General features: G+C 41.3%; 1 protein-coding gene across 1 annotated transcript in view; it reads left to right on the top strand.

The window, feature by feature from the left end:
• LOC148507871 (vascular endothelial growth factor receptor kdr-like) overlaps nucleotides 1-27692 on the top strand; it is a 299765-nt gene that overhangs the window by 258594 nt on the left and 13479 nt on the right. Inside the window, exons 23-29 of the mRNA XM_088445571.1 lie at nucleotides 1566-1688; nucleotides 2736-2847; nucleotides 10739-10838; nucleotides 14620-14725; nucleotides 16358-16482; nucleotides 19977-20055; nucleotides 22219-22319. Of these exons, the coding sequence (XP_088301697.1) occupies nucleotides 1566-1688; nucleotides 2736-2847; nucleotides 10739-10838; nucleotides 14620-14725; nucleotides 16358-16482; nucleotides 19977-20055; nucleotides 22219-22319 (746 nt within the window). The remainder of the gene's footprint in view (nucleotides 1-1565; nucleotides 1689-2735; nucleotides 2848-10738; nucleotides 10839-14619; nucleotides 14726-16357; nucleotides 16483-19976; nucleotides 20056-22218; nucleotides 22320-27692) is intronic.

Genomic DNA, 27692 nt, shown 5'->3' with positions numbered 1-27692 from the left:
GCTGCTATTATGGTAGCCGCTGCTATAGCTGTATTATGGTAATGCAGGAGAAGGCATCATGCCTCCTGCATGCATTACTGTTCCGAGCTGTGTCCATAGACGCAGCATTGGAACATCTGCGTGATCTTCTGCGGCTAAGTGGCCAATGGGGTCACTCAAGCCGGCAAACGCAGTTGCTTAAAAGAGGCCAGGAAATCTTCTTCCGCTGACGGAGATCCTGGCCTCTTCTTTCCCCCCAAAGGCGGCGACACGCGTCAGTTTGAAGAAATGGACACTGTCGCCGCCCCCTCCCCGCCCAAAAATGGCAGCAGACTGTCAATCACTGACAGTCTGCTGCCGCTCTGCGTGCAATCTCACATGTGCAGTACGGGTGTTGCGCCAGTGCAGAATGGCACAATCAGAGATGGTTAGCGCACATCTCTGAATTAGCCTCTATATACCGTCATACCGTGTGGCAGGAAGTAATGATAGCTGTACAGCCGCTTGGGTCCTGGAAAAGAAAATAACTAAATATTTTCGCACCACTCAGTCATTAAGATGATTTTTTATCAGAAGAGTACAAAGCAAGTCAATGCCTGAGTGTAGGTTCATTATAGAATGATGTTATATTATTAATTACATTCCATGCTTAAAACCTAGCAAATGAGAGCTATTACTACTGTGCTGAAGGTCTGAACACTTTAATACTCTTCTTGAAGGTAACAAAGCAAATCCACCAGTCCGCTAAATAAGGATATCTAATTTTATGTTTGCTTGTAAACTCTGTGATTAGCAATTGCAACACATTGTGTTTGACTAAACTGCTATCATATAGAGTGTACATAATGTAACAAATGCATATTTCTGCTTCTGAATATTGTATGTGTGCTGCTGTCACTCATATCTACCAGTGTTTCCTCAAGGAACAGACATGTCATCATTTCTGCCCATAAGCCACACATGGGGGAGACTTCTTCACTAATATGGAGTGGTCTATTTATTATTGGCGGCAATGAAGTCCTATAAATTTTAATGTCTTATTGGTACATATCTTCATATCTGTATATCTTTAGGCTACAATGACATTATCTATTGTGTCCAAGTTCTGAAAAGGCTTTGATATATTGGACTAGCCCACAGTTCCCATAGAGCTCTAGGGGAACATTGCGTTCTGCTGGTCCTTTATTAATACAGGAGACCTCTTCAGTGTTACAGCTCTAATGGATGCCCATGATACTTAACATTACAATTAGGGTGAGAAAGTACAGAGTCTATGATATCTAGAACTTACACACCCATTACTTTGGCTCCCTATAAAATAATAATAAATGGATTTGCACGTCCTAATGAATATAAATAACACACTTCAGTGAGACATTGGGAAGCGTTACTCTGCTTTGTTATGCACAATTCAACTGATAAAAATACTTTTATTTCTCCAATTCATTTGTGTAAATCCCATGAGAATAATATCCACTGTCTTGAATGGACTGGACTGTTACGCTATTCTTTGAAGCATTGGAATGCATGTTTACTGTTTATATTATATCCTGTGGATTTCAGACCATTCTTTCTTTGTCTTACAGTGCATCCACCGTGATCTGGCAGCCAGAAACATCCTCCTGTCTGAGAATAACGTTGTAAAGATCTGTGACTTTGGTCTGGCCCGTGATATATACAAAGATCCAGACTATGTGCGCAAAGGAGATGTGAGTAGTGCATTGCAGGTGTCTGAGCTGTAGTTTGTACACTGCTTTCTATGAATAAGGTCTAGGGCAAGCTACGTGGCAGCAGTCGTTTTTTGCCATTGTGGTATGTTGGTGTCACATCCTTCCTATAGAGTTCCGAAGGCGTGGAGAAGACATCGTTTTAGAGTTTTAGCAACTATATCTTTGTCTTGTTAAGATCAGGGCCAAACTAAAATTGGGGCAGATGGAACTGCAAACCCAAGCCTCCACATAGCATGACAGCATGATGATGACCAGCCACACATATAAATTCTGTTTTCCTCACATTTTTGTACGGATATAGAGAGACTAATAGTGTAGAGGTTGTACATGCCCACATGGCACTGACCACACCCACACAGCATTGTTCAAGGCTAATTGCCTTCTCATAACAGGTCCGTGATCATTTTCAGCCCCAGGCCCATGTGACCCTAAATCCGGCCCTGTTTAAAATAAATTATAATTTGCTTGGGTTTATGTTTTCTAGTAGGTTTTCTGCTCGTATTAGGTTGTCGGGTGTTTCAGAAGTTTCATTTCCTTGTCAATACATTTTGTTCTTTTGTATGATGACATTAACGTTTAAGAATTGAATTGAATTGAATAAAAGGTGCATTGGACTAGCACCCTCTGGCCACAAATATTAAAAAAGTGGATATATTATTCTGCTATTGGGCACATAACTTGTCTAATGATTGCAGCTGATAAATACACCACTTACTCTTTAAATCTGTTATAAAGTATCTCTGAAGAGGGGGGACTAATACATGTAAGGAATATTACAGTAAAATATTATGTTTATGCTTAATTTTGCTTTATATATTCATGCAAACATATACAGTACTCCTATCTTCATTGGGTGAATAGCTGTGGCTCTACCTTACTGACTGAGTAGAACCAAACTAAATATTGAATTAGGCTCAAGAACAAAAGGTGTAGTCAGCTGAATGGAAGATGTTACCTGGCAGAGGTTATTATTTCATGTTCCAGGTGTGTCAGCAGAATGTTCATAGATGTTTATTCCACTCACAGGCACGGTTACCTCTTAAGTGGATGGCACCTGAAGCTATTTTTGATAAAATTTACACTACACAAAGTGATGTGTGGTCCTTTGGAGTGCTATTATGGGAGATATTTTCGTTGGGTAAGTATTACTGGTAACTTAAACCTTTCCTACTGTATGTAATATTTATATGTAAGATAACATTCTTTAAGGAGATCAGTATATTGTTTGCTGCAAAGTTATGTTTTATGTTTGCCTAACACAAGTTAAAATGATGGCCCAAATGTAATAGGTTCTAAATTGCTAGTCTCAGCACGATTCTAGCTTTTTAGCCACTAGATTTTTTATGATTGAATTAGGTCAAGAACATCTATTTAAACACTTATGGTGCATACACACAGTCAGAGATGTCAGATGAACGGTTGAACGATTTGAACGATTGAACGATTTTAGACAGTATTAAAATGAATGGAATCGTCCAAATCTGACTGCAAACACATCAGATGTCAGATATCGTTATCTGACATGCGGGAATATTCCTTCTTTGCAGGCTCACGTGTTAGATTTTCTTTCAGATATGATTGATTGAACGATTTTTACAATCGTTATCGTTCAGATCTGACAGAAAATCTGACCGTGTGTATGCACATTACAGTATCCAACACAAATTTATAGATAAAAAAACCCTTTTTTTTTAGAAACACAATATACTATAAAAATAGCCATTTTATGGTATACTGTGCATGAGCTTGAACTTTCAACTACCTAACCATTCCAAATCGGCGGTGCTGTATCGATATGGGTTCACCATAATCAAAGGATTAATGGTACCATTGATACTAATATCGATTTAAAAAAATATATATTGTTTTTTCACCAGCACGACACACCGACTAACAGAGTAGGGCTTACCATTGATGGGCAAAACCATCAATGGTTTCATGCTGATGGTTACACACATCAGACCCCAGGGGTGGCTAACCAGTCAGAGGCAAAGAGTCAAAATATCTGTAGTCAAGTTAAAGAGTCAACAGCATGCGCACGCCTAAGGCGTGTGCTCAAAAATGGGGCGTGGCCTAGCTGTCACAAGGCCACACCCCATTTTTGTGTGCATCCCTTTGGTATGACGTTTGCAGGAGTCACCTTGTGTCCCGTTTTTAGTCACGCTGGGGGCGAGCCCAGCACATTGCAAATACAAACTAGATCGACATAAAATACACTGAAACAAGCCAGAGAGACATAAAAGACACTGAAAAGACACTGAAAAAGCCACTTCAGCATAAAATACACTGCAACAAGCCACTTCCACATAAAAGGACTTCTTGTGGACTCGCTGGGATTAACTATACACCTACCTGCCTTTATTCTAATTGACGAGGAGAGACAGAAGACTTGTTGCAGCTCTTAGGGTAGAGGCCGGGATTGAGACGCGGCTGGAGCTCCTTTCATCTGCCGCTTATACCCGGTACATTAGGTCTCTCTCAGAAGCATGCCTCCCCTCTTCTGCTAATCCATTTCCATCCGTGAGGGCTCCCCCAAACTTTTCGTGGAGATCATCTATTGTATCCACCTGATGGTATGAAGCTCAATATAAATAACTTTTAAATTTTTTTCAATTGAGCGCTCGGATACATTTGGTTACACATTGCTATTTGCAGGTGTGGATGTGTTTACTGTCCCAATTTCCTACAGACTGGATTCTTATATATGACTGTGTAATTAAGATCCACCTCTTTAAGTGTGTTTATATTCACACAATATAGAGTCCGATTCCTAAAGTTTTTTAAGATTTATTGTTCACATGTATTTGTTTTATATATATTCTTTATGACGGGTCATTATTGTATTATTTGTATGAAAAATAAAATAAATTGAAAAAAGCAGAGCCACATAAAATATTTTTTAAAAACCACATAAAATACATTTAGAAATCTAGAACCACATAAAATACATTGAAAAAGCAACATTCACATAATATACACATCAGCTCTTCCATGTGTCACTCCAGCCCCCTCCCTTGCCATTCCAGCCAACATTCATGTGTCATTGCAGCTGTGTCGCTCCTGCCACCCCCCCCCCCGAGTTATATTAACCATTAACAGCCCCACTCTACCCCCTTTAGCATGAAAGCAGGCATAATTCCACCAGCTCTAAGGCTGTCCCCCTCCCCACTGGCTCTCAGGCAGTAGTGCCCAATATGCTGTGCCCCTTGTAGTTGTCCCCATATGCAGTGTCCACTGTAGTTTTGTCCCTTATGCAGTGCCCCCTGTATTTGTGCTCCTTATGCAGTGTCCCCTGTATTTGTTCCCCTTATGCAGTGCCCCCTGTATTTGTGCTCCTTATGCAGTGTCCCCTGTATTTGTTCCCCTTATGCAGTGCCCCTTGTAGTTTTGCTCCTTATGCAGTGCCCCCTAAAGTAGTGCCCCTTATGCAGAGCCTGCTAAAGTAGTGCCCCATATGCAGGGCCCCCTAAAGTAGTGTCCCTTATGCAGTGCCCCTGTAGTTTTGCCTCATATGCAGGGCCCCCTAAAGTAGTGCCCCTTATGCAGTGTCCCCTAAAGTAGTGCCACATATGCAGGACCCCCTAAAGTAGTTCCCCTATGCAGTGCCCCCTGTAGTTTTGCCCCATATGCAGGGCCCCCTAAAGCAGTGCCCTTTATGCAGTGCCCCCTAAAGTAGTTCCCCACATGTAAGGCCCCCTAAAATAGTGCCCATTATGCAGTGCCTCCAGCCCAGTTCTTACCTCACCACACTGAAGCTGGCTCCAGCTGCCTCCGAGTCACTCTGACTGGATCTGACTAGATCCCTGACTAATCAGATCCAGTCAGATTGACTCGGAGACGCGCAGGCCAGGCTCACTCCTCACATCGTGGGGATGTCATGACATCACCCGCGCAGTGCATCACTGGGAACATTGGCCTCTGAAGCGATCAGAGGCTTCTTTAACCTCCGATCGCTTCAGAGGCCAGCGTTCACAGTTCCAGGGAGCCGCATGACAAAGGGGGGGTGTGAGTCAGAGGCGGAGCGCCCCGTGTGATTGCATGGGTCGCCCGCCCCTAGAAACGGCCCTGGTGCTGGGAGTATTTACATATTAGACTTTTTAATAGCATTGCCAGTATATCATGTTGACAGTTTTATTGCTAGGGACTCCCACAAGTTAGTTGTCCTGGGGACCTCACAAAACGTAATCCTGCCATGTGTGCCATTGATATGTTTGATATATTGCCAATCATAGTTTTATTCTTCCAGATGTTATTATTCAGCATAGGGTGCTTATGTAAGCTTATAATGAGTGGTTAAAAAGCCAGTCCTATAAAGATGACTGAATAAGATAAAGAAAGCACAGCTAAGGAAAATGAGGGAAAGACAATGCTGCACTGCTTTTCTGTATATCCTCTGCAGAAACTTCATGTCTGGGAATAAGACAACATATAAAGGTCCTAACTGTGAAAAGCGTTTACATCACTGAAGTTCATCTGTTGAACAATGCATGAATTGTTGTACTGCAAGCTTGGCACTGCCAAAACGAGTTTAGGCACAGTGATGATGTGACAATGTTAATTTTGGTATGTGATTTTGGTATCAGACTTTTTGGGGGAAATATTGACAGATTAATTAACCGTTCATGACTCCTGCACATGATATTGGTGATTATAGCCTATATAGTATTTGTTAATTGTATATAAACTTCTGTGTGAAACATTCAGAACATAGGGCCTAATTCAAGTTGGCCCAGTGCGCATGCGCACGACGGAGGTGGCTCCGCCGTGCGCATGTGTGAGACCCTGATAGCGACGGGCAAGCCGTCGCTATGGGTCTCGCTACAAAGGGTGCGTGCTGTTGATGGTGAGTGACAGCACGCCCCCTTTGGTGGGCGTGCCGGGGGCGTGGCTGGCCAGACGGAGGCGTTCCCATGGGAACGCCTACCGTCTGGGGCCGGCCCCACTGACATCACAAGTGACATCACTCAAGTGATATCAGTGGGAGTGCTTTCGGCTCTGATAGAGCCGAAAGCACTCCAGGGCTTGCGGCAACGAGACCCTACCACAAGGGTCTCGTCACAAGCCCGATGGTCGCGAAGGTCTTGACCATCGCGACCATCTTACTGGCCGCTCGCTATAGCTGTGGGTGGTCACCCACAGCTATACGAGTGGCCAGGAGGCCGCTCTAAAAATTCAGAAGGACGGCCCTGATTCAGAGCGAGCGTTCTGTCAGAGCGTCCGGATTTCTGTGGCTTGTTGTGTTCGAAATTTTGTGCATTACCATGATCATAAGAGGATATATAGGTTATCACTAACACTCTTGTGCTGTGTTTTTTCTATTATTGCATTAAATGGTCATACAGAGATTGCTGTTATATGCATTGTTATGTTCTCATTTGATTGAAGCCGTTATAAAAGCAGGCAAGGAAATTCTTCCCATATTATATAATAGTGCAATAACAATCTTGTGATGGTATACTGGTTATTTATTTACCTATATAGTAATACAGGGCTTCAAATGTGAATTCCTATGTGATGCACTCCCTATGACAGTTCTCTAATGAAACATGACCTAGTGGACTGTAATTCCCCTACACTAAAATTACCTTTGCAGCATGTGGACTTCATATTTCAATACACCCTTGAAACTACTTTTATTTCAAGTTTAAAAGCCTTTTTAGATATCATCAGTACATTTTACACATTTAAGGAAGTTTATTCCATTTAACATAGCTTTATTAACACATTATTACCGTACTTCAAAATTAAAAAGGCCATTTCTCCCAATAGTTCCCTGTATGTCTTGGCTATTTGTACATTTAAATTGTCTCTGGTTACCACCACCTGCTGTACCTATGAATCATTTTGACCTTACCAATTTTACATTTCATAAGAAGTAACTACTTGCAGATGCATAAAGAAAACAAAATAGGATAATTTAACACAAGCAAGAATGAGAATTACTTAGAATAGCCTATAGATAAGTAGTCCAGCAGAGTTAATAATGGATAATGGGCCTGATTCATTATGGATCGCAACTGCGAATGCACTAGCAATTATGCACGCAGTCTCACTGCGAATATATGCTAATCCCCTGTAACGACATTCAAACGCATTGGCACGCCTGCGTTTCTCCGACCACCCCCGTCACCATCCCCAAACGGTACTTCCTGTCCAACACTCTGAGATGGGTCTGCGTAGTCATTGCGATCGCAGTCCCGGTCGCAGTGGCTGGTACGCACACTTCGATGTATGCGCAAAATGCAACAATCGGCCGATTGCGTGCATAATCGCAGCTGCGATTCTTGCTGAATCAGGCCCAATATTTGCTGTAATATCTTTCAAATTTCATGGAAGAATTTCACTATTTACACACAAAATCATAAAAAATCTACTTTAATAAAAGAATCAGAACTACTACTCAAATACAAAAAAACACATCCATATATCAAATAAAGTTTTACAGTAGATCTTAAAAGGAGTACTTTCTTAACAAATATAATAAGTTATCTCAACAAAAGGGCTATCTTTCTTATATTAGAAGTCTTTCATTTATTATTTAGAGACTCCAGCTAAACATAATTTTTACCTGAAATGTCTTCGCTGCCATGTAAATAGAATAGTGGGGGTTTCATTCCAAGAACCCACAAAGTTCAGGACAACACATGGCAGCACTCTGTAACACAAATGCCGAATGGTCAGAATTGCTGCTCTGTGTATACCGCACATTTCCAGAGTTATAATCTAAAGCAGCACTATTTAAGGCCTCTACTTTTTGCATATGACAACTAATGGGAAGGAGGACTGGAAAGGCACCCATACTGTTATCCAGGGGCGTAGCCAAAACTCTGTGGGACCCATATCAACACTTGGACTCATTCGTCTTTTAGAGAGACACCTCTCCACTACAGTTGTTAATTTAATACAGCATAGTAGTGCCCCAATTGATGTTATGCCCCATAGTAGTACCCTAGTTCACATTTCCCTCAGCTCATATAGGGCTTGATCCTGAGTCGCATGCAGCGTTGGTGCTGCACGCAGCAGGACGATGTTTATGTTCTGTGCATGCGTCCCAGACGTACAGAGCATGCATCCCGATTGTTAGCGCTCAGAGACACCGAACAGCATTGGACGCATGATCTGTGGAATTCAGTGGGTGTTACTGGGGGGTAACAGGGGCTGGCTAAGCAGATGCAGGTGTGTTGCTATAAGTGACTCACACAGGAAGCCATACTTGGAATAAGACACTGCAGTTGCCACAGGGCTGGTGAAAGTCTCAATGGTGCATCCGACAGAACTGCAATTACGCAAGATGCTCCAAGTGGACGTCTCAGGATTAATTAAATCAGCTGCGGCATTAGCACAAAGACGCAGGTGTGGCTACTGAAAAGGATGCAATCCTAGTCTGTGTGCGACTCAGAATAAGTCAGTTATGTCATATTGTAGTGCCTCAATTTAACAATATGCCACATTGGACTGCTGTCAGTACACATGCCACACAGTGCCCTCACTTCACATTATGATAAACAGTGCTTAGCGGGCAATTCCAGGAACCTGGTAGACAACTTTAAGACCTGGATGCAGTTGAGTCAGGCCCCAGAGGTAGGTCCCCTAAGCTTCTGGGCCCCATAGCAATGGCACCCCCTGCACCCAATATAGCTATGCCCAAGCTGTTATCCTAGGTGGGCGAATGGGCTAAGTAAAAATTATAATTTGGGTTGAATTATTTATGGTGTCTGTTCTAACGTTGTCCCTACTTATGAAATATCAATTAGAAACTCAGTTTTTCTGTTGATCAGCCATGATACTGTGTACCGCTGATGCCAGTAACCTTCAACTGATTCCATAATATGACTGCAATTACTTTTAGAAATCCATTACAAAACTGAATCGTAAATAGCCTTTCCTCCATCAAGGTGCCCCTTGTGGAGATATGATTGAGAGAGTTTTCAGAGATTTTTGTTTTCATATTTTTTCAAATGTGCCCTGAATATACTTATACAAGGTCATCATATCTCGCCTTAGCCCATCTCTGGTGCGACTAGAAGGCCGGTGTAACACGAATGGAGGCTAGATGTATGTGGACACAATTGTATTAGATTCAAGTTTGGATTGTTCTGACAAAATCCAGGTGGGGTGATAGTGTGACAATGTACTTCTAATTTTAAGGATTTATTGCAGAAATGGGTTTACTGGCCTATCTATTTTTAGCAATGGTTTTGCAGCCTATTTTGTTGTAATCTAGAAAATTAGAAATTATGTGTACAGTAACTACTGCAAAAGGTTACTTTCTTGAAATTCGGATCTTTTTCTCTTACTCGACAGACTGTTATTGTGATTATCACTATACAACTTTTTACAAAATGTACAGTATAATGTCCTTGGACCCTTTGTAGTTGGTGGGTTCCCTCCACCTTTCTTTTTTGCTATGGATAACTCTTTTAAAAAAAATGCTTTGTCCAAATTCCCTATTATATGATTAGCCTGTCATGTTTATGACAATGCATCTGATTAGTTCTAATAACATTTATTGAATATCTACCTTAACTGAAGACGAAAACACTTGAACATATTTTTATATTAACCTACAGTATCTCTATCCCCAGATCCCCACAGCTAACACCCCCACATACCATCTTCCTGATTATGATTTCTGTTTCAAACTTTAGTTGAACTGTGTGATTTAGCGTTTCCTGTGATTACTTCGGTGCTTAACTGAATTTAAATATTTGCCTGTAAGCTGTATTATTGATTGGAAAACAGATAATCTGTTAAAACATGTTAATCAATTTGAAACCCCCCATTTCTCTATTCTTTTTTATGTATACAGCTTCTCCCCCAAAAATTACACTTTGAAAATCTCAATCAAATTTCTAAAAAAAAAAGTTGTAGAGAAATTCCATATTGCTTTAAATGTATGAAATGGTACATTGACAGCTATTATTGATGCATCCAAAATCCTAAATATACTTCTTTTTAATATTTCATTTTGTAATATAATGTTGCTGTATTATTGGTAAGGGTAATATTTCTATTTGACTTTTAACTAGGTGCTTCTCCCTACCCCGGTGTTCAGGTAGATGAGGACTACTGCTGCCGACTGAAAGAAGGAACCCGCATGAGACCACCAGAGTACTGCACTCCTGAAATGTAAGAATACATGCTTATTGTTATTACATAGTATACAATACACAATTACAAATAGCAATAAATCTGGAAAAAGTGGGGGGAGATTCATATCTGGTATATACAGCTCCTTTATTTTCTGACACAAACAGTTCTATCATTTTATGGCACAGGTGGTATCATTATTTTCTGGCACAATCAGCATTATCATTTTATTGCACAGGCAGCTCCATCATTTCCTGGCACAAACAACTTCATAATTTTCTTCTACATACAGGTAGCTCCATAACTTTCTTCTACATACAGGCAGCTCCATAATGTTCTGCTACATACAGGCAGCTCCATAATGTTCTGCTACATACAGGCAGCTCCATCATTTTCTTCTACATACAGGTAGCTCCATAATGTTCTGCTACTTACAGGCAGCTCCATAATGTTCTGCTACATACAGGCAGCTCCATCATTTTCTGCTACATACAGGCAGCTCCATCATTTTCTGCTACATACAGGCAGCTCCATCATTTTCTGCTACATACAGGCAGCTCCATCATTTTCTGCTACATACAGGCAGCTCTATCATTTTCTGCTACATACAGGCAGCTCCATCATTTTCTGCTACTTACAGGCAGCTCCATCATTTTCTGCTACATACAGGCAGCTCTATCATTTTCTGCTACATACAGTCAGCTCCATCATTTTCTGCTACATACAGGCAGCTCTATCATTTTCTGCTACATACAGGCAGCTCCATCATTTTCTGCTACATACAGATAGCTCCATCATTTTCTGCTACATACAGATAGCTCCATCATTTTCTGCTACATACAGGCAGCTCCATCATTTTCTACTACATACAGGCAGCTCCATCATTTTCTACTACATACAGACAGCTTTATCATTTTCTGCTACATACAGGCAGCTCCATCATTTTCTGCTATATACAGGCAGCTCCATCATTTTCTGCTACATACAGATAGCTCCATCATTTTCTGCTACATACAGGCAGCTCCATCATTTTCTGCTACATACAGGCAGCTCTATCATTTTCTGCTACATACAGTCAGCTCCATCATTTTCTGCTACATACAGGCAGCTCTATCATTTTCTGCTACATACAGTCAGCTCCATCATTTTCTGCTACATACAGATAGCTCCATCATTTTCTGCTACATACAGGCAGCTCCATCATTTTCTGCTACATACAGGCAGCTCCATCATTTTCTGCTACATACAGGCAGCTCTATCATTTTCTGCTACATACAGGCAGCTCCATCATTTTCTGCTACATACAGGCAGCTCCATCATTTTCTGCTACATACAGGCAGCTCTATCATTTTCTGCTACATACAGTCAGCTCCATCATTTTCTGCTACATACAGGCAGCTCTATCATTTTCTGCTACATACAGGCAGCTCCATCATTTTCTGCTACATACAGATAGCTCCATCATTTTCTGCTACATACAGGCAGCTCCATCATTTTCTGCTACATACAGGCAGCTCCATCATTTTCTACTACATACAGGCAGCTCCATCATTTTCTACTACATACAGACAGCTTTATCATTTTCTGCTACATACAGGCAGCTCCATCATTTTCTGCTACATACAGGCAGCTCCATCATTTTCTGCTACATACAGGCAGCTCCATCATTTTCTGCTACATACAGGCAGCGCCATCATTCTCTACTACATACAGGCAGCTCCATCATTTTCTGCTACATACAGATAGCTCCATCATTTTCTGCTACATACAGATAGCTCCATCATTTTCTGCTACATACAGGCAGCTCCATCATTTTCTGCTACATACAGGCAGCTCTATCATTTTCTGCTACATACAGTCAGCTCCATCATTTTCTGCTACATACAGGCAGCTCTATCATTTTCTGCTACATACAGGCAGCTCCATCATTTTCTGCTACATACAGGCAGCTCCATCATTTTCTGCTACATACAGATAGCTCCATCATTTTCTGCTACATACAGGCAGCTCCATCATTTTCTGCTACATACAGGCAGCTCCATCATTTTCTGCTACATACAGGCAGCTCCGTCATTTTCTGCTACATACAGGCAGCTCTATCATTTTCTGCTACATACAGGCAGCTCCATCATTTTCTGCTACATACAGATAGCTCCATCATTTTCTGCTACATACAGGCAGCTCCATCATTTTCTGCTACATACAGGCAGCTCCATCATTTTCTGCTACATACAGGCAGCTCCATCATTTTCTGCTACATACAGGCAGCTCTATCATTTTCTGCTACATACAGTCAGCTCCATCATTTTCTGCTACATACAGGCAGCTCCATCATTTTCTGCTACATACAGATAGCTCCATCATTTTCTGCTACATACAGGCAGCTCCATCATTTTCTGCTACATACAGGCAGCTCCATCATTTTCTACTACATACAGGCAGCTCCATCATTTTCTACTACATACAGACAGCTTTATCATTTTCTGCTACATACAGGCAGCTCCATCATTTTCTGCTACATACAGGCAGCTCCATCATTTTCTGCTACATACAGGCAGCTCCATCATTTTCTGCTACATACAGGCAGCGCCATCATTTTCTACTACATACAGGCAGCTCCATCATTTTCTGCTACATACAGGCAGCTCCATCATTTTCTGCTACATACTCTTGCACTGAATCTTGTTTTCTTTGCTTATAAACACTGTAATTACAGCAGAGATTTCTGAGCAGTGAATGTGTATTGCATTACTGTGTCCTTCTTTTCTTTTCTTGCTGTCAGTGGGCCTCAAGTATGTGGAACAAAATGGCAATGAATAAATTGCTCTTTGGTGGTGCTGTGCAACCTTAATTTGTGAAAGGACGCCTCGAGGTTTGCTGATGTGTATAGGTTTGTGGAGGAAGATTGTGTTGTGGAGTAGCAATAGGAGGAATTGGAGTATATTGTTGGTGATGACATCATTTTCTCATCCTATAATTTTAATGGGCAGCATCTTGTGAATCATCAGTTTCACATTTCTAGACATATTTCAGGAGAGATATTGAAAAAATCTATTAAGTGAAGAGGTGTTTATAAAGTGGTAATAAGTTAGAATTTGATGTGACCTTTACACCATTGCTTAGATTTTTGACCAGGAGTTTTTTACCGAGCATAAGCATGTCCCTGGAGGCGCTCGGGGCAAGACAAGTAGGTGCAGTGGTGCAAAAAAATGAATACGTTTTGTTCTGAACATCAGTAATCGATTGAGCATCGTAAATATGGTGCAGTAACAGTGAATTAATTGTATCTGCAGTAGTTGAATATGCAGAGCAGCAAAGGAGGCTCTGCAAAATAGATACCCCTACTCCTCAGTCTGGCTTCATTTAGGTAGCCCTTTAATAGAGAAGTACACATTTAAGAGACTGTGGCTATTTGGAAACCATGTCATTTCAAAATTAAAGTGTTCTTTATGTTTTGTGGTAGAGCAGACCTTGGTGAGGTGTGAGTCTAGGATGGAGATGGCAGGACTAAGAGGACCCTTCAAAATGTTGCTAACAGCCGCAATAATTACTAGTTGCACCTTTGGTCGCATGTTATCATTGCTTCTGTAACTAATTAGTAGAGAGAGCGAAGGAGGGAATAATTTGCGGTTAACCTCACATTTTTTGTGACCTGGAGTGAATTACCACCTGCTGGATTACACAGTATTTATACGGATCATTACATTTTACATGAATATTGGCTACAGAATTTTCCATAAAGTGAAGTCTGTATTATGCATTTGATACTATTTACTATGGATTACAGTATGCCACAAACAGACATTTTTTTCTTTGCTAGATACCAAACAATGTTGGATTGCTGGCAAGGAGTCCCAACAGACAGACCTACCTTTACCGACCTAGTAGAGCGCTTAGGAGATCTGCTTCAGGCAAATGTTCAACAGGTTTGTAGTCTACAGTTTTAGCTTGTAAACAAATAAATAAATGGATGACATGGATATCCTCATTGTTGTAACATTCTCATTTAATGTTGTGGATTTATAAATAACTTACTTGTGGTTCAATCCCATTAGGAGCGATGTTCTCTCCCCCGCCAGTAAGTGCGGCTGTATGCCATACTTATGGTACCTGCAGACTCGCAGACTTCTGCTTGCAGCCCGTAGGGCTGCGAGCAAAAAAGTGCGCAACCAGGGTAAGATCGCACCACGAAGGGGGCAAATTGCAGTGACGTTGCTGGCGTTTCTATGCCGTTGCAACAGCAATTCTCCCCCTACACTCCTAATTGGTTTGACCCCTAAATATGTGTCTGAAAATGGTGATTGCTCATGCTTCGGGCTCGTAACCCACTCCTTTTCGGATCCCTCCGCCCCTGTCTGGCTCCTTCCGCCGGACATCGGGGCTCTTGTGCGTAAAGGAGAGAGGGGGGAGGGAGTGAGAGAAATGGAGAGAGACAGAGAGTGAGATAAAGGAAGAGAGGGAGGGGAAAGAGAGGGTAACAGGAGGAGGGGGACTGAGAGAGAAGTGGAGGGAGAGAGGAAGTGAGGAAGAGAGAGAGATAGAGAGGGAGGAAAGGACTGAAAGAACGGGCACACACTACCAACTTTTGTAAGGGGGAAGGGCACTTTGCGGCATTAGGCCCTGCCCCCAACTCATAAATAGCGGGATTATTTAATCAAAGGGGGCAGGTCATCCATATGTCAGCCACGGTCATTATGTCCATCAGTGAGAGTGCTGCACTGCTGCCGGGAGGCGGTAGGGCCCCTGAGCGACCGCCCCGTCTGCCCCGCCTATAATCCAGTCCTGAGGCCAATACACCATAGTATAGCCACCAGTGTCTATGCTCATTATTGCCAGAGTAAGCACAGTGATGCCTCAATGAATAAGAGCAGCACAAAGTTCATGGGAGGATGTATTGCACCACCGACTATCCTCCCCGCCCAAATCAAAGGAGTTCTGTGATCTTATAAAAGGCTGTACAGATGTGTCCTCATACACTTATCCTTTTTGCGCCATATGCACGAGATGAATGACATTCATCCCCATATAGCAATTACCGGACTCTTATAGTTATTTCTGAATTTAATGTTTTATTCACATCGTAGCCACAGCCAAAGTCACTAGGCACTTAGGATTAGTATGTTTGTGGCAAAGGAGTTGTTAGTCACAGACTAAGCACAACGATACGTGGCATGGTTCACTTGTATCAGCCCTCATACCTTTTGCTAGGTTAGTGTCTGCGTTGCACACAGCAGCTGTATGCAATTCCAGCGCCAGAACACAGGATACTCATTGTCACATTAGTGATGTGAATAAGACACATATTTAGTATACAAGTGTGTGTGAGTCGCAAAGTCCATGGTGTGCCAAACAGGGCTCTTTGGCGCAATTTGGGTATAGGTGTATGTGGACATATCTGTAGTCAGAGTGCTTTTATACAGGTTACCCAAATCCAAGGGGACTTGTATTAATTGCAATATAAAACACAAGTGACATCACAATTCTTCCATAATAAGCAGTGACATAAGAATTAGCTTTTTACATATGTAAACATCACGTGTATTATATGTCTATTATAGGAGGGAAAAGACTACATCCCACTGAACACTGCTTTATGCATTGATGGAGAAACAAACGTAAAACCTGGGAGTGAAGAACAAAGTGTAAGATTCTCCATGACACGATGGAGCACGCTGGAATCAGGGTGAGAATCAGCACTTTCCAGCGAGGTGGAAGGATGTTAAATTGGGAACATTACTTACAGAACTGTAATTGTATCTCTCAGTTGGTGGTCATTGGCAAGGCACAGTATGGGGATTGCTGCCAGTTTTTGAAAATGCAAGAAAGTAAAATAGTTTGCTGAACGAAAATTCAGCTTTTTATTGTTTGCTCCTTTTGTTAATTGTACATGTAATCTTTAGGATATACTTTATTTCTGTCTGTTGCTAAGGATATGTAGTTGTGTAAGATAAGATGCAGCACATATAATCACAACAGGGATGCATCTGCTTTCCATTTAGGGTGTAAATACAGGAGGCGATCGCTTACGAGCACCAGCCCTGAAGGGGGCACACCTCCATTGCTCCTGGTTCTGTTTCATGTGCCCCAGAGCAGGAATAAGCAGGGAGCCCAGGGGGCATGTGCCGCAGCTCTCTCTCTTCTAGGGCCCCAACCCTGGAGCCCGATCTCTAAGGACAGGTCTTCAGGAAGAAAACTGCCCCAGTGTACATAAAAGGGGAATGGCAGACTATACACTACCACAAGCACTGTGAGCACTTTAGTGTAAAATTCAACCAGGTGATGTGTCCTATGATACTGCCTATTAATTATGTACACCTCTGAAACGGCATTGAAACACTCAAGCACGCCTGCGTTCGTACCTCCACTCTCCCGTTTCTAGTAGACTGCCCCTGTTACCACCCACAAACGGCTTCTCCTGTCACTCACTCTGCTGGGCTGTCTATGCTGGGCGAGCGTCCGCTTCCCGATCGCTCTGAGCAGTTTGCACACTTGCACTGTGATGCATGCGCACATTGCTAAATATCGCCAGCTACGAGCGAACGCTTGCTAGCGAGCGGGTCTGAATCAGGCCCAGAGTGTCTGAGTGCTGATGGGACTGGGGTGTTGGTAGTGAATGTGAGCGAAGGGGTACCAACATCTCGACTCTGGGCTCCTGGTATGAACTTACAGCCCTGTTTCCATGTGTAGTCTTCTATATAATATATAACTATTGAAAGGCACCATCAAATGCAGGCACATTTAATAGAAATGCAATGTAGCGCATCATACAGTGAGGGGCCCCTGACACACATTAGTATTATCCTTTAGGGTACGTGTTGTATTTTTAAATACTGGATGTGTATCCAAAACGTACTTACATCACTGAAACAATCTCAGTCATCAGATGTAAAAAACAGCAATATATATTGGTATGCCATAAGGTGACAAGGTTAAGAAGTAGGGTTCCTAATTTGTTGTTTTCCATGACAGTGAAAGGTGTACAACCTTTCCCCTTTAAAACACCTCCTTTATTGATAATAATTGTGTAACTTGACCTTTATGACACACCATATTTATCCAGTTGTAAGCCTACCCCTTGCTACAACCCTTGTTAGCGCCTGTAATCTCCTTATCGGCTGACATCAGCCATCACTTTCCAGACAGTTGACAAAATGCATAAACTTATCTAAAATAATAACACAGAGGCCAATATTGGTGGAGAAAAATGGTCAGTTTTATTTAATTTTAAATTATGTTAATTTAGTTAGGAAAAGTATGGTGGTGAAGAAAGAACTGCCCTACTCACAGTATGGCACCTACCTACGAAACGCAGCACACCAGACCTAGATGTGGGCCTTCTGCAATCCCATTATACTTCATTAAAGGTATCCACTACTCCTCCCAATAACACAAACACAGAAAGCTGTGTATTGCTGGGGAGAGCACCTCAAGAACTATAGCAAGATGGTCACTGTAGCCGCTCTTTCCCACAAAACCCATGAAAGCCGACAACAACTAGGCAGGATGTCCACCAGACAAGAGGAACTAGAATATTCCATAGAGCATACACATACCTTTAAACACGCTCTAAACTCCACCCTCTATCTGTACTAACCAATAAACTGAATAAAGTTACAGAAAATAGCAGGAGTATGCAAGGGCCCTCCCTACTTCAGCAGCCTAGGTGATTCTGAGTGGTGCCCAGCCACTAAAATAACATCAATGTGAAAACTATTAGAAACAACCTTCGGCACTAGTAGAGTTCCAAATAACAAGCAAATACTGTAAATCAGTCTTTAGTCTTCGTATAAGTAAAGTTCCTCAAGTCATTTATCCTTAGGTGATCTCTTATTAGGCTTCTTTAACATTCGCTGTAGGATGTCATCTGGATCCAAGTAGGTTAACCTCAAATTAATTGTTATGAAGGAAAAAGAGAGGGGCTCATATAGTGTAGCAGTTCTCAAAACTCATGTTGATTTATTTGTATTAAATTGCCGATAAGAACATAAATCCAAACAAAATATTCCAAATAAATGGTGGTGTGTGGAACCGTACCATGTGGGGCTCCAAATGAGCAGAAAGATGAGTTTAAAGCTGGGAGGTTCCGGAATCCGGAATTGACTTGAGGAACGTTACTTATCCGAAGATTAAAGACTGATTTATTTGCTTGTTATTTGGAACTCTAGTAGCGCTGAAGGTTGTTTCTAGTTGTTTCCTCATTAACTAATAAACTGAGCTATATAAAACATACAACATCTAACTACTTACTGCTGTTTTATCCCGTTATGCTAACCCAGCCAATGGGTTCTGTCACTCTTTTTACTAGTGGTATAGGAAAGTTATATGGTTATGGGAAACATACAGGGTACCTGTAATGAGAGCCACACACCAGCACTTTTGGTAGGTACGTTTAAGGGCCACTACTAAAGTACAATGCTTCTAACCTCTTTCTTCTACTTTCCCTGAGTGAAACATAAGATACAGTTAGTACTGGGGATATCGCTTTCTTCACATGACTGTGATAAAGGAAACAAACTCATAATCTGACCTGTTTATGTGAAAAGAGTGATTACGTAATAGAAGTCATACATTTGTCCAATATCAGGAACATAACAAAGTATATTAATCCTATTTCTAAAAACAATGTTATTTTAAGGGTACCAATTCGTAAAGGCTTGTGTAATAATAATGTGTATTTAGTGACAATCCACCACTAAACTGATAGCCTTATGCCTTTTGTTACAAGCTAGAGAGTACTTATTTTTATTACACCACAAATGAGGTGTTTATACAGTAGTAGCACTGTGCTCCATTTATCAATTGCATATACGTATCCAATACTCATTATAGTTCTCTATATATTTCCTCTCAGAGTGCAGTATAGTACATTGTAAGCACTATTTACAGCTGTTTATATTAATGATGATCCTTAACCCATCTGTAAGAGCATCTGAAGCCATCTCTAAGAGCATCTAAAGCCGTTTCAGTAAGAACTGCTTTGCTTAACTACACTCATACGTTTCCATTACTAGTTCTTACATAAAACAGTGACTGCACTTGCTACTAATAAATGTAAGAACAGTACTGGAAAAAGATAAACATCACATTATAAAGACTCTGCTTTTTCATAGCTGAATTGGGAAGATTATCAAAGGAACATGGGTGTCAGGCTCACCCTGTGTCCGATCTCATTTTCAGAAACAACAACAAGAACCGACCGCTGAGTGTGAAGACATTTGACGAGGTGCCAGTGGGAAAGGACAAAGTGCTCAACGAGGTAAACAGTTTTGCAAAAAGGACTGGAGTGAGCACATTCCCTCTGTCCAAAAGAATCCAGTACACATCATTTCACTACACAGGAATCTACCAAGAACCTTATGTTTATGTACAGCAGGAACCCTGAAACCTGCTCTCAGGAGACACCAGGAACATCTGGAATTAGGAGTAACCAAAACATTCACACATTAGAGTCCTTTACACAGTGCGTGACTTGTCAATGTACAAATAGGCTTATACCATAACCTATAAAAGCAGTGCTTTAGATTAGGTCAAGTTCAGACAGTGCTGCAGAGTTTTCCACACAATATTTGTAATATGGGATAAAAACATGTTGCAATGATTAGTTATCAGTAACTTAAACACGGCACCTCATTGTAATGATTAGTTATCAGGAACTTAAACAGGGTGCTGGAGGTGAGACCTAAATTAGGCCTACCTATAGGGTACCTGCGGCGTAACTGTGATGTCACTGATGCCGACATATCAGTTCTGCTTCTCACAGGCTGATAATTTATCATCCCTGCACAGAATAAAACTATGTTATGTTATCTTTCCCCTCAGTCTTTGATGTGCTTCAAGAAAACAACCATAATATATAGCCACCTGTAGAGTGTAGAAACAAGTCCATGCATATGTATTGCTCACTTCCTTTACTGGGTTTCTGTGTCCTATCAAACTTCACTGTATTCTGACAGCACAGAGATAGCCACCTGCTGCTTCTATGCTCTCTCATACTACCACTGGGCTCAGTTCCTGGGATACCGTTCTCAATCTAAGGGGTCTTTTTATAGCCCCAAAAAGTTCTATTTTTTTGTTGCCACTCTTCACAGCGGTAGAAACAGTTTCAAGGCAATTTGTTATTATAAGAAATAAATCACTGGGGTAGCTGAGCAATGCTGGCCAGCAGCAGTAAGCAGTAACTTACTGAATTGGCGGGCCACTCGGGGTCCCTTCTCATGTCTTACCCAACACTGCCATACCATACATATGCACTGCACCTAGAGCCTAGTCTTGGGCTTCCAGGTGTAGAGTCTTCAAAAAGTAAAAATGTAAGTAATAAATATTTTTTGTATTATTTTAATTTCAGTTTTACTAATAAAAAATCTGTATTTGAATAATTAAGCTTTTTTCTTCACTGTATCTGCTACTACCATCTAAAGATACAGTGGGAACCCCTACCATTACCACAACCAGCGATACCCGGTGATGACCATTGTATGCTGTTAAGAATGGTAAATAAGGGGATCCCTGAATCAGAAAAAAAGGAAATTTCTCCTTTTGATAAATAGGCCTCTGGAGTGCTGTATTTTACAATGCAGAAGCCCTTGTTTCGTGATCTAACGTTTCTAAGAGGCAGAGGAGAAATTGACAAGTCTCTCCTGCACCCTTGTGGCCCAAGGTACAAAATCAAAAGTTAAAAACAAAAAAAGTTAAAAAGAGAAAAGAAGTAGAAACATCTATAAAATTAGAAAAAAACACTAAAAATAAATCCCTGCTACAAACCAAATCCATTGCCAGTCTATCAATATTGCATGTGTGCGCTATATAAATAACTGGTAATATATAATATATATTACCCCAATCTTTGTGACACAGGTGATGTGTCCCAAAAAATGCAGTTTGATTAAGTCATGAAAGAATGAATAACCAGTTAGGGAGAATAACATTTATTCTAATAAAAGGGACAATAACAATTTTAAAAATCGTTCATATCTGAAAGAAAATCTGACATGTGAGCCTGCAACAATGAACGATGCGCGTTCCCGCATGTCAGATAACGATATCTGACATCTGATGTGTTTGCAGTCAGATTTGGACGATTCCATTCATTTTAATACTGTCTGAAATCGTTCAATCGTTCAAATCGTTGGTAAAATCGTTCAAACCGTTCATCTGACAGATCTGGCTGTGTGTATGTACCATTACATATAAATTAAGGTGGAGTTTTTTTGTGAGCTTTAAACATGCTAACACCAGAGTTAGCGCTGATGTTTTAGAGCAGACGTAAGCAACCTATAGCAATCCTGCTGTGATGAAGATACAAGTCTCAGGAAGGCTGACAACTTGCTGGGACTTGTAGTACTGCAACTGATGAGCAAGTCATTGGCTGCCTTAAACTGCTTGGTAGTAATAACACAAACAGGATATTTTTCTATTATAGGAGTGTGAATCTGATAGTGGGATGGTCCTATCCTCAGTGGAAATGAAGAATCTCAAGCGACAAGAAACTCGGTCATGGCCATTTGGAATAATTGCTCATGCGTAAGTGTACTGGATAGTGATAGCAATTATTACTGTGTTTCTATTGGATACACCACAAATACATGTGTGCTTTGTTTCTCCATAAATTGTTATAAAAATGTACATACAATATAATGAGCTAATATAGATATTAAAGTTGATAACTGCGCTGCCATCTTAGCACCAACAGGTGGTCAGATCCCATAGGGACATTTACCAAGCCTGCTCTTCATAAGATTATGCAGAAACAACATTTTCTGCATAATTTTATGTATCACTGCTTTGTCCTAATAGCCAATGCAGATTTCACAGAAATCTCTAGCAAAAAGCAAGTTAGCACTGCAGAACGCATTCCCCATGTAGACTATGGTCTGAGCCCTATGGACGAAATGCCAAAATGCATAGCTTTACGGACTATGGCACCATTAACACCAGCCTCAGCTGGCATTAACCACTTTATACCTATGGAGGCATTCTCGCAGGAGAGGGATCTTCCAATCCCTTTCCTGCAGCCTTTGACCAGGCCTGGTAACTTAAGCTGCATACACGCGTAAAGATTATCTGTCCAACCAGCCAACTAGTTGATTGGTTGGAATGAAAATCTGGTAAGGTATGAAAGCAAATGACAATCAGCAATTTGCTCCCAAATGCCAGAAAATGGACAAAAACTGTTGTTTGAACAAATTGTTTAGTTCAAACATTTAACAAACTTGTCTGACGACCATTTTCATCTGTTTTCTGGCATTTAGGAGTAAATTGCTGATCATCAGTTACTCCCATACGTTACCAGATTTTCATTCTAACCAATCAAATAGTTGGATGGTTGGACAGAAAATCTTTACATGTGTACCCAGCTTTACACTGTGTGCGTACAAGCAGCTATCAGTGAAGTCATTTAAAGAGCTGAAACATTGGAGTGTGAAAACTGTATTAAAGATGTATAGTGTTTAAGGACAATGCGGGTGCCAGCGAAAAAACACAGAAAGCAGCAGAGCCTCCTAGATTTGTTATAAAAATTATAGGTGTGCGGGTTCTGTTTTATTCGGTTCTTATCGCCAAATTAGCTGAAGTTCGGATTAGTTTGGATTTATTTTATTGGATATCCAAAACACGTTAGAGCCAGATAGCCAATATGATAATGTTTTTGAGATCCGAACATATCTGAGTGAATCTGAGTAATTCCGAACCGCTCATCTCTAATAAAAATGTTTATCATAATACAAAGAAGATATTTATATAAACATATTCTTTGTTTATTGTAATCATTTTTATAGTTAACACTCACCAGCTTTGTGGAGCTCCCTGGGACTGCAGAGGCAAGAGATGAGGCAAACCCAGCTCAGCCTCGCTCCTGTATAGTCAGACACTGCTTGCAGAGCTGGGGGCGGGGTCACACCACAGGCAGTAAGCTGCACAGAAAAAGAGCTAATAGTGGCATGCCTGAGTATGGGGGGCGTGCCTTGAGCACTGATGGAGACCTTGGATGTGTCACATGACCAGGAAGTGCACTGCAGTGTTTAGAGAATGCAACTCAGTCAGCAGCAGCATGAGATGACACAGTGATGCAGGTAGGAAAATCAATGGATACTGAAGCTTAGTGTAGTGAGCAGAGCATTACAGTGAGTAGGGGGTGAGAAAGGCTCCAGACTCATCTCCATGTATGCCTCCCCAGCCATTGACCTCACCGCACGTCACTGCCCCTTACCACAATAATACCCCTTCTATGTTGCGCACAGTAGAGGCAGGTGATATGCAGAGCTCCAGTGAATGGACATACCTCCCTACTTCCTACCAGTGGCAGTGGGACAAAGGTGCCAATTGAGATGGCAAAATAGAGTCCTCATATCTTCTCCTCTTGCCTTAATTCGGACAGTACTGCCTAAATCAGGGCAGATGGGCAGATGCAATCACTAAGGCCCCCATTTATTAACGAGTTTTATCACCAAAACGAGTGATAAATGTCACTGTGTATGATAAATGGTGCTCCAGCCAATCAGCTCCCAACTGTCAGAAAAATTACAGTTGGGAGCTGATTGGCTGGAGCAACATTTATCATACACAGTGACATTTATCACTCGTTTTGGTGAAAATACTTGTTAATAAATGAGGCCCTAAGTTACTATTACTCTTTTAGCTATACTTTCCATTCTATGAAAGATTCTGTATTTTGTTCCGTGTTGTGAAGCACTCTAATTGCATTGAAGAAAGAAAATTGCTTTTGTGGTACACACCATTCTTAGCATGCAACACTGCAGCCATTAATGGAATTGAATAAATTGTGAGAGTTTACTGTAAAAGCAGTAAGCTAAAATAAATGTATTCACACTAGGTCCAAAAGCTACAGCAGAGAAGTAAATGAAAGAGTTGAGACAATATCACGCAGGAGTTCAACATCATAAGGATAGATCAGAGACATTTACCCTGGATATATTTCAGACAATTTCTCTACTTGACAGTAAAGCTTCTTGTGGCTCATTGCTTTGCGTTTTCAATCATGGACTGTTTTATTTGTCATTCTCCTGCCAGATCCCGCTGTTCTTATGACTTGTGGGGTATTTGTTTTCTGCGCCTGGCAAACTAACCAAAAGTCAGGTTAGAGGATGTGGGAGCCAACTAAAATGAACCCAAATATTATTTTGCAGAAATGTCCAAGAAATTTACCACTACTCCATATGCCAAAATTTGTAGAGCTAATCGGTTATAAAGAATGACAAATAAAGTATTAGTTTATTATCTTGCTTTATTATGTATATAAATATTACAAGCTTTCCAAAGGAAAATAGCAGCACTTAGATATCACCTAGAGAGTTTAATGAATTCATGTGTTTAAGAAAGGAATAAATAGAAGGATTTGTCCTTTAGAGAACACTAAAGTAGTTATCATATGTACAATGTATCTGAAAAGCTAATGTTAGGCCTCTAGCATGGCAAGGTAGGCTTAGTACAGTATTTATTTGGTAAATAACTCGGCTAAGTAATGTTTAATTATTTTATCAGAGCATGGACATAGGCCATATAGGCAAATGCCTAGGGTGCCGTTGCTCCACGGGGGCGTCCAGCGGGCAGAGAGGCCAAACCCCCCATCACCAGAACACATTGACAGGAGGGGTCGCTATCAGGCATGACCTCTCAGCAGCGACACTACGATCATTGCTTTTTTTCAGCATTGTCACTATGCTGAAAAAGCTCTGACTGTAGCGCTGATGCTGGAGAGATCACATCTACTGGCGGCTCCTCCGTGTATCTTACCAGTAAGGAGATGGATGGAGGAGCTGCCAGCAGACCACGTGACCTCTCCCAGAAGCCTGACCATGTCAGCACCAGCCATCAGTGAGGAGATAGAGAGAATCAATTAATGGCATATTTATATGAACTTGGTCCAGGCCAGCTTTGCATTTTATTATATTATCCTTTTATTGCTATTTTAAAGCTGCTCTAACTCTGGCGGCTAATATTTTGCTAGCAGTGCTCCTCCCTCTAGCCCAGGGGTCAGGGAACTTTTTTACCTTTTACCCCAAAATATATTTAGATACACCGACGTTACCCCCTTGATTTCAAAAGAAGGAAATCATATAGTAGTGCCCCCACATAATGCCCCTGTAGTAGTACCCCCATATAATGCCGCTGTAGTAGTGCCCATATAATTATGCCCCTGTAGTAGTGCCCCCATATAATGCCCCTGTAATGCCGCTTGTAGAAAAAAAAAACCACCTTAATCCCCGCTCCTGCATCTGTCGCCGTCCTGTCTGCCCGGCTGCTCGTCATAACTTCTCTCCCATAGTGCACATGGAGAGAGGTGGAAGCTGGAGTTCAGAAGAGAATTCCAGCCTCCGGCTAACGCGGCGCTGCAGGGAAGGAGCCGGGCGCCCACTGGTAATAACATCTCAGCGGGCGTCCGGCTTAGAGCATCCCTGCAGCAGAGCCGGGCATGCATATGAATCATTCTATATTAAAGAATGATTCATATGCATGCCCGGCTGTCCGTCCATTACATTTCATTTTTACCCCATGTGGGGTAATTTACCCCTGTTCCCTGACCACTGCTCTAGCCAGAGCAGTGAGGGTTGCTCCATGCAGATATATTTCCTAAGGTTAGTAAAATGCCGGGTTTAATCCTTTCCAGGGCTATAAAAATTCTGATCCTTTTATTAAGTCACTTTAAATGACTGAGGAAGGGAGTATGAGCAGGGAAGACTAATCACAAGCTACAATATCATTCTCCAGCGATAATACTTAATACAGTATTTTATCACCTGCTCCATTGTCACTGATGTTTTGTCCTTTAAAAAAATAATAAATTGGAGTCTTTTTTATTGCAGTCAACTAAGTGGAAGTGTCAATATAGTATCATGAATAGACAGCCGGTATAATGGCTTATATACTTCTTGCTGGAGGGCTGAATACACAAGTCACCATATGGAAGCTATTAGATAGTGTAGTTTATCATCATCATTGTGTATTGTTGCACCAAGCTGCACACAAGCGATATGACACCTAAAGCGTATATCTAGGGATGCATCCACAGTGAATTAACTTGCAATAACGTGTACACGTTCTTTTTGTAATCAGCCTATGATTGGATTCCAATCTCCCACTTTACAATTGTGGTTCACACAGTTTTTAAAAAAAAAAATATTTTTTCTCTTTTAGTTCATCCCACCTTCATCAGGAGATATGGGATGGGATGTATCATGTATCGCAAACACATTGTAATACATCACGCCCCTATTTGCATGCATACCGGCATTCTTTAATGCCAGTATCATAGGCAAAAGCATGTGGATATTCCAGTCACCCCGAAACACCCACCTACCAGCCTACAGCTAAAACATGAGATCAGTTCTGTCATCTACTGGTTCTTTTATGTATGAATATTTATTAAGAGATGTTTAATCTTTTCAGCTCAGACCTGCTGGCCCTACTGACACATCTAACATCTTATGGTGATTGCTCATCCTGTATACATTATGTTACTTACAGAGACAGATTATAGATTAAGTACTAATTATGCTATCTTCATGGACTGGTCACACTCACTCTAAATTCAAGCATTTGGAAAGTCCCTCTCTAGAAATCTTGCGTTTGTCCCTGGGTATACAGCCAGTGCCAGATTAATGTCCACATGGGCCTGGAGCTGAAATTTATGAAGGGCCTATTGTATGATGCTGATGGGGGTGTGATAATCGCTGTGGCGGTGTCACTAGTGATGTGGGGGCGTGACCTGTGTGGTGTGGGTGTGGTCTACACAGGTAGTGTGGCATGTGCAGTAGGTGTGGCTAACTCCATGGAGGGCATGTTTAGTGCCTACCTTCAAGTTGCAACAAGAAAAAGTTTAAGGGTTTTTTGTGTAGCGAATATTTTTTTGTATGTGTATACATACATGCAGGGGTGAAG

This window comes from Taudactylus pleione, unplaced genomic scaffold, assembly GCF_031769625.1.
Source record: "Taudactylus pleione unplaced genomic scaffold, aTauple2 ptg000381l, whole genome shotgun sequence".
NCBI classification, from domain to species: domain Eukaryota; kingdom Metazoa; phylum Chordata; class Amphibia; order Anura; family Myobatrachidae; genus Taudactylus; species Taudactylus pleione.
This window is presented reverse-complemented; position numbering and strand designations above follow the sequence as displayed.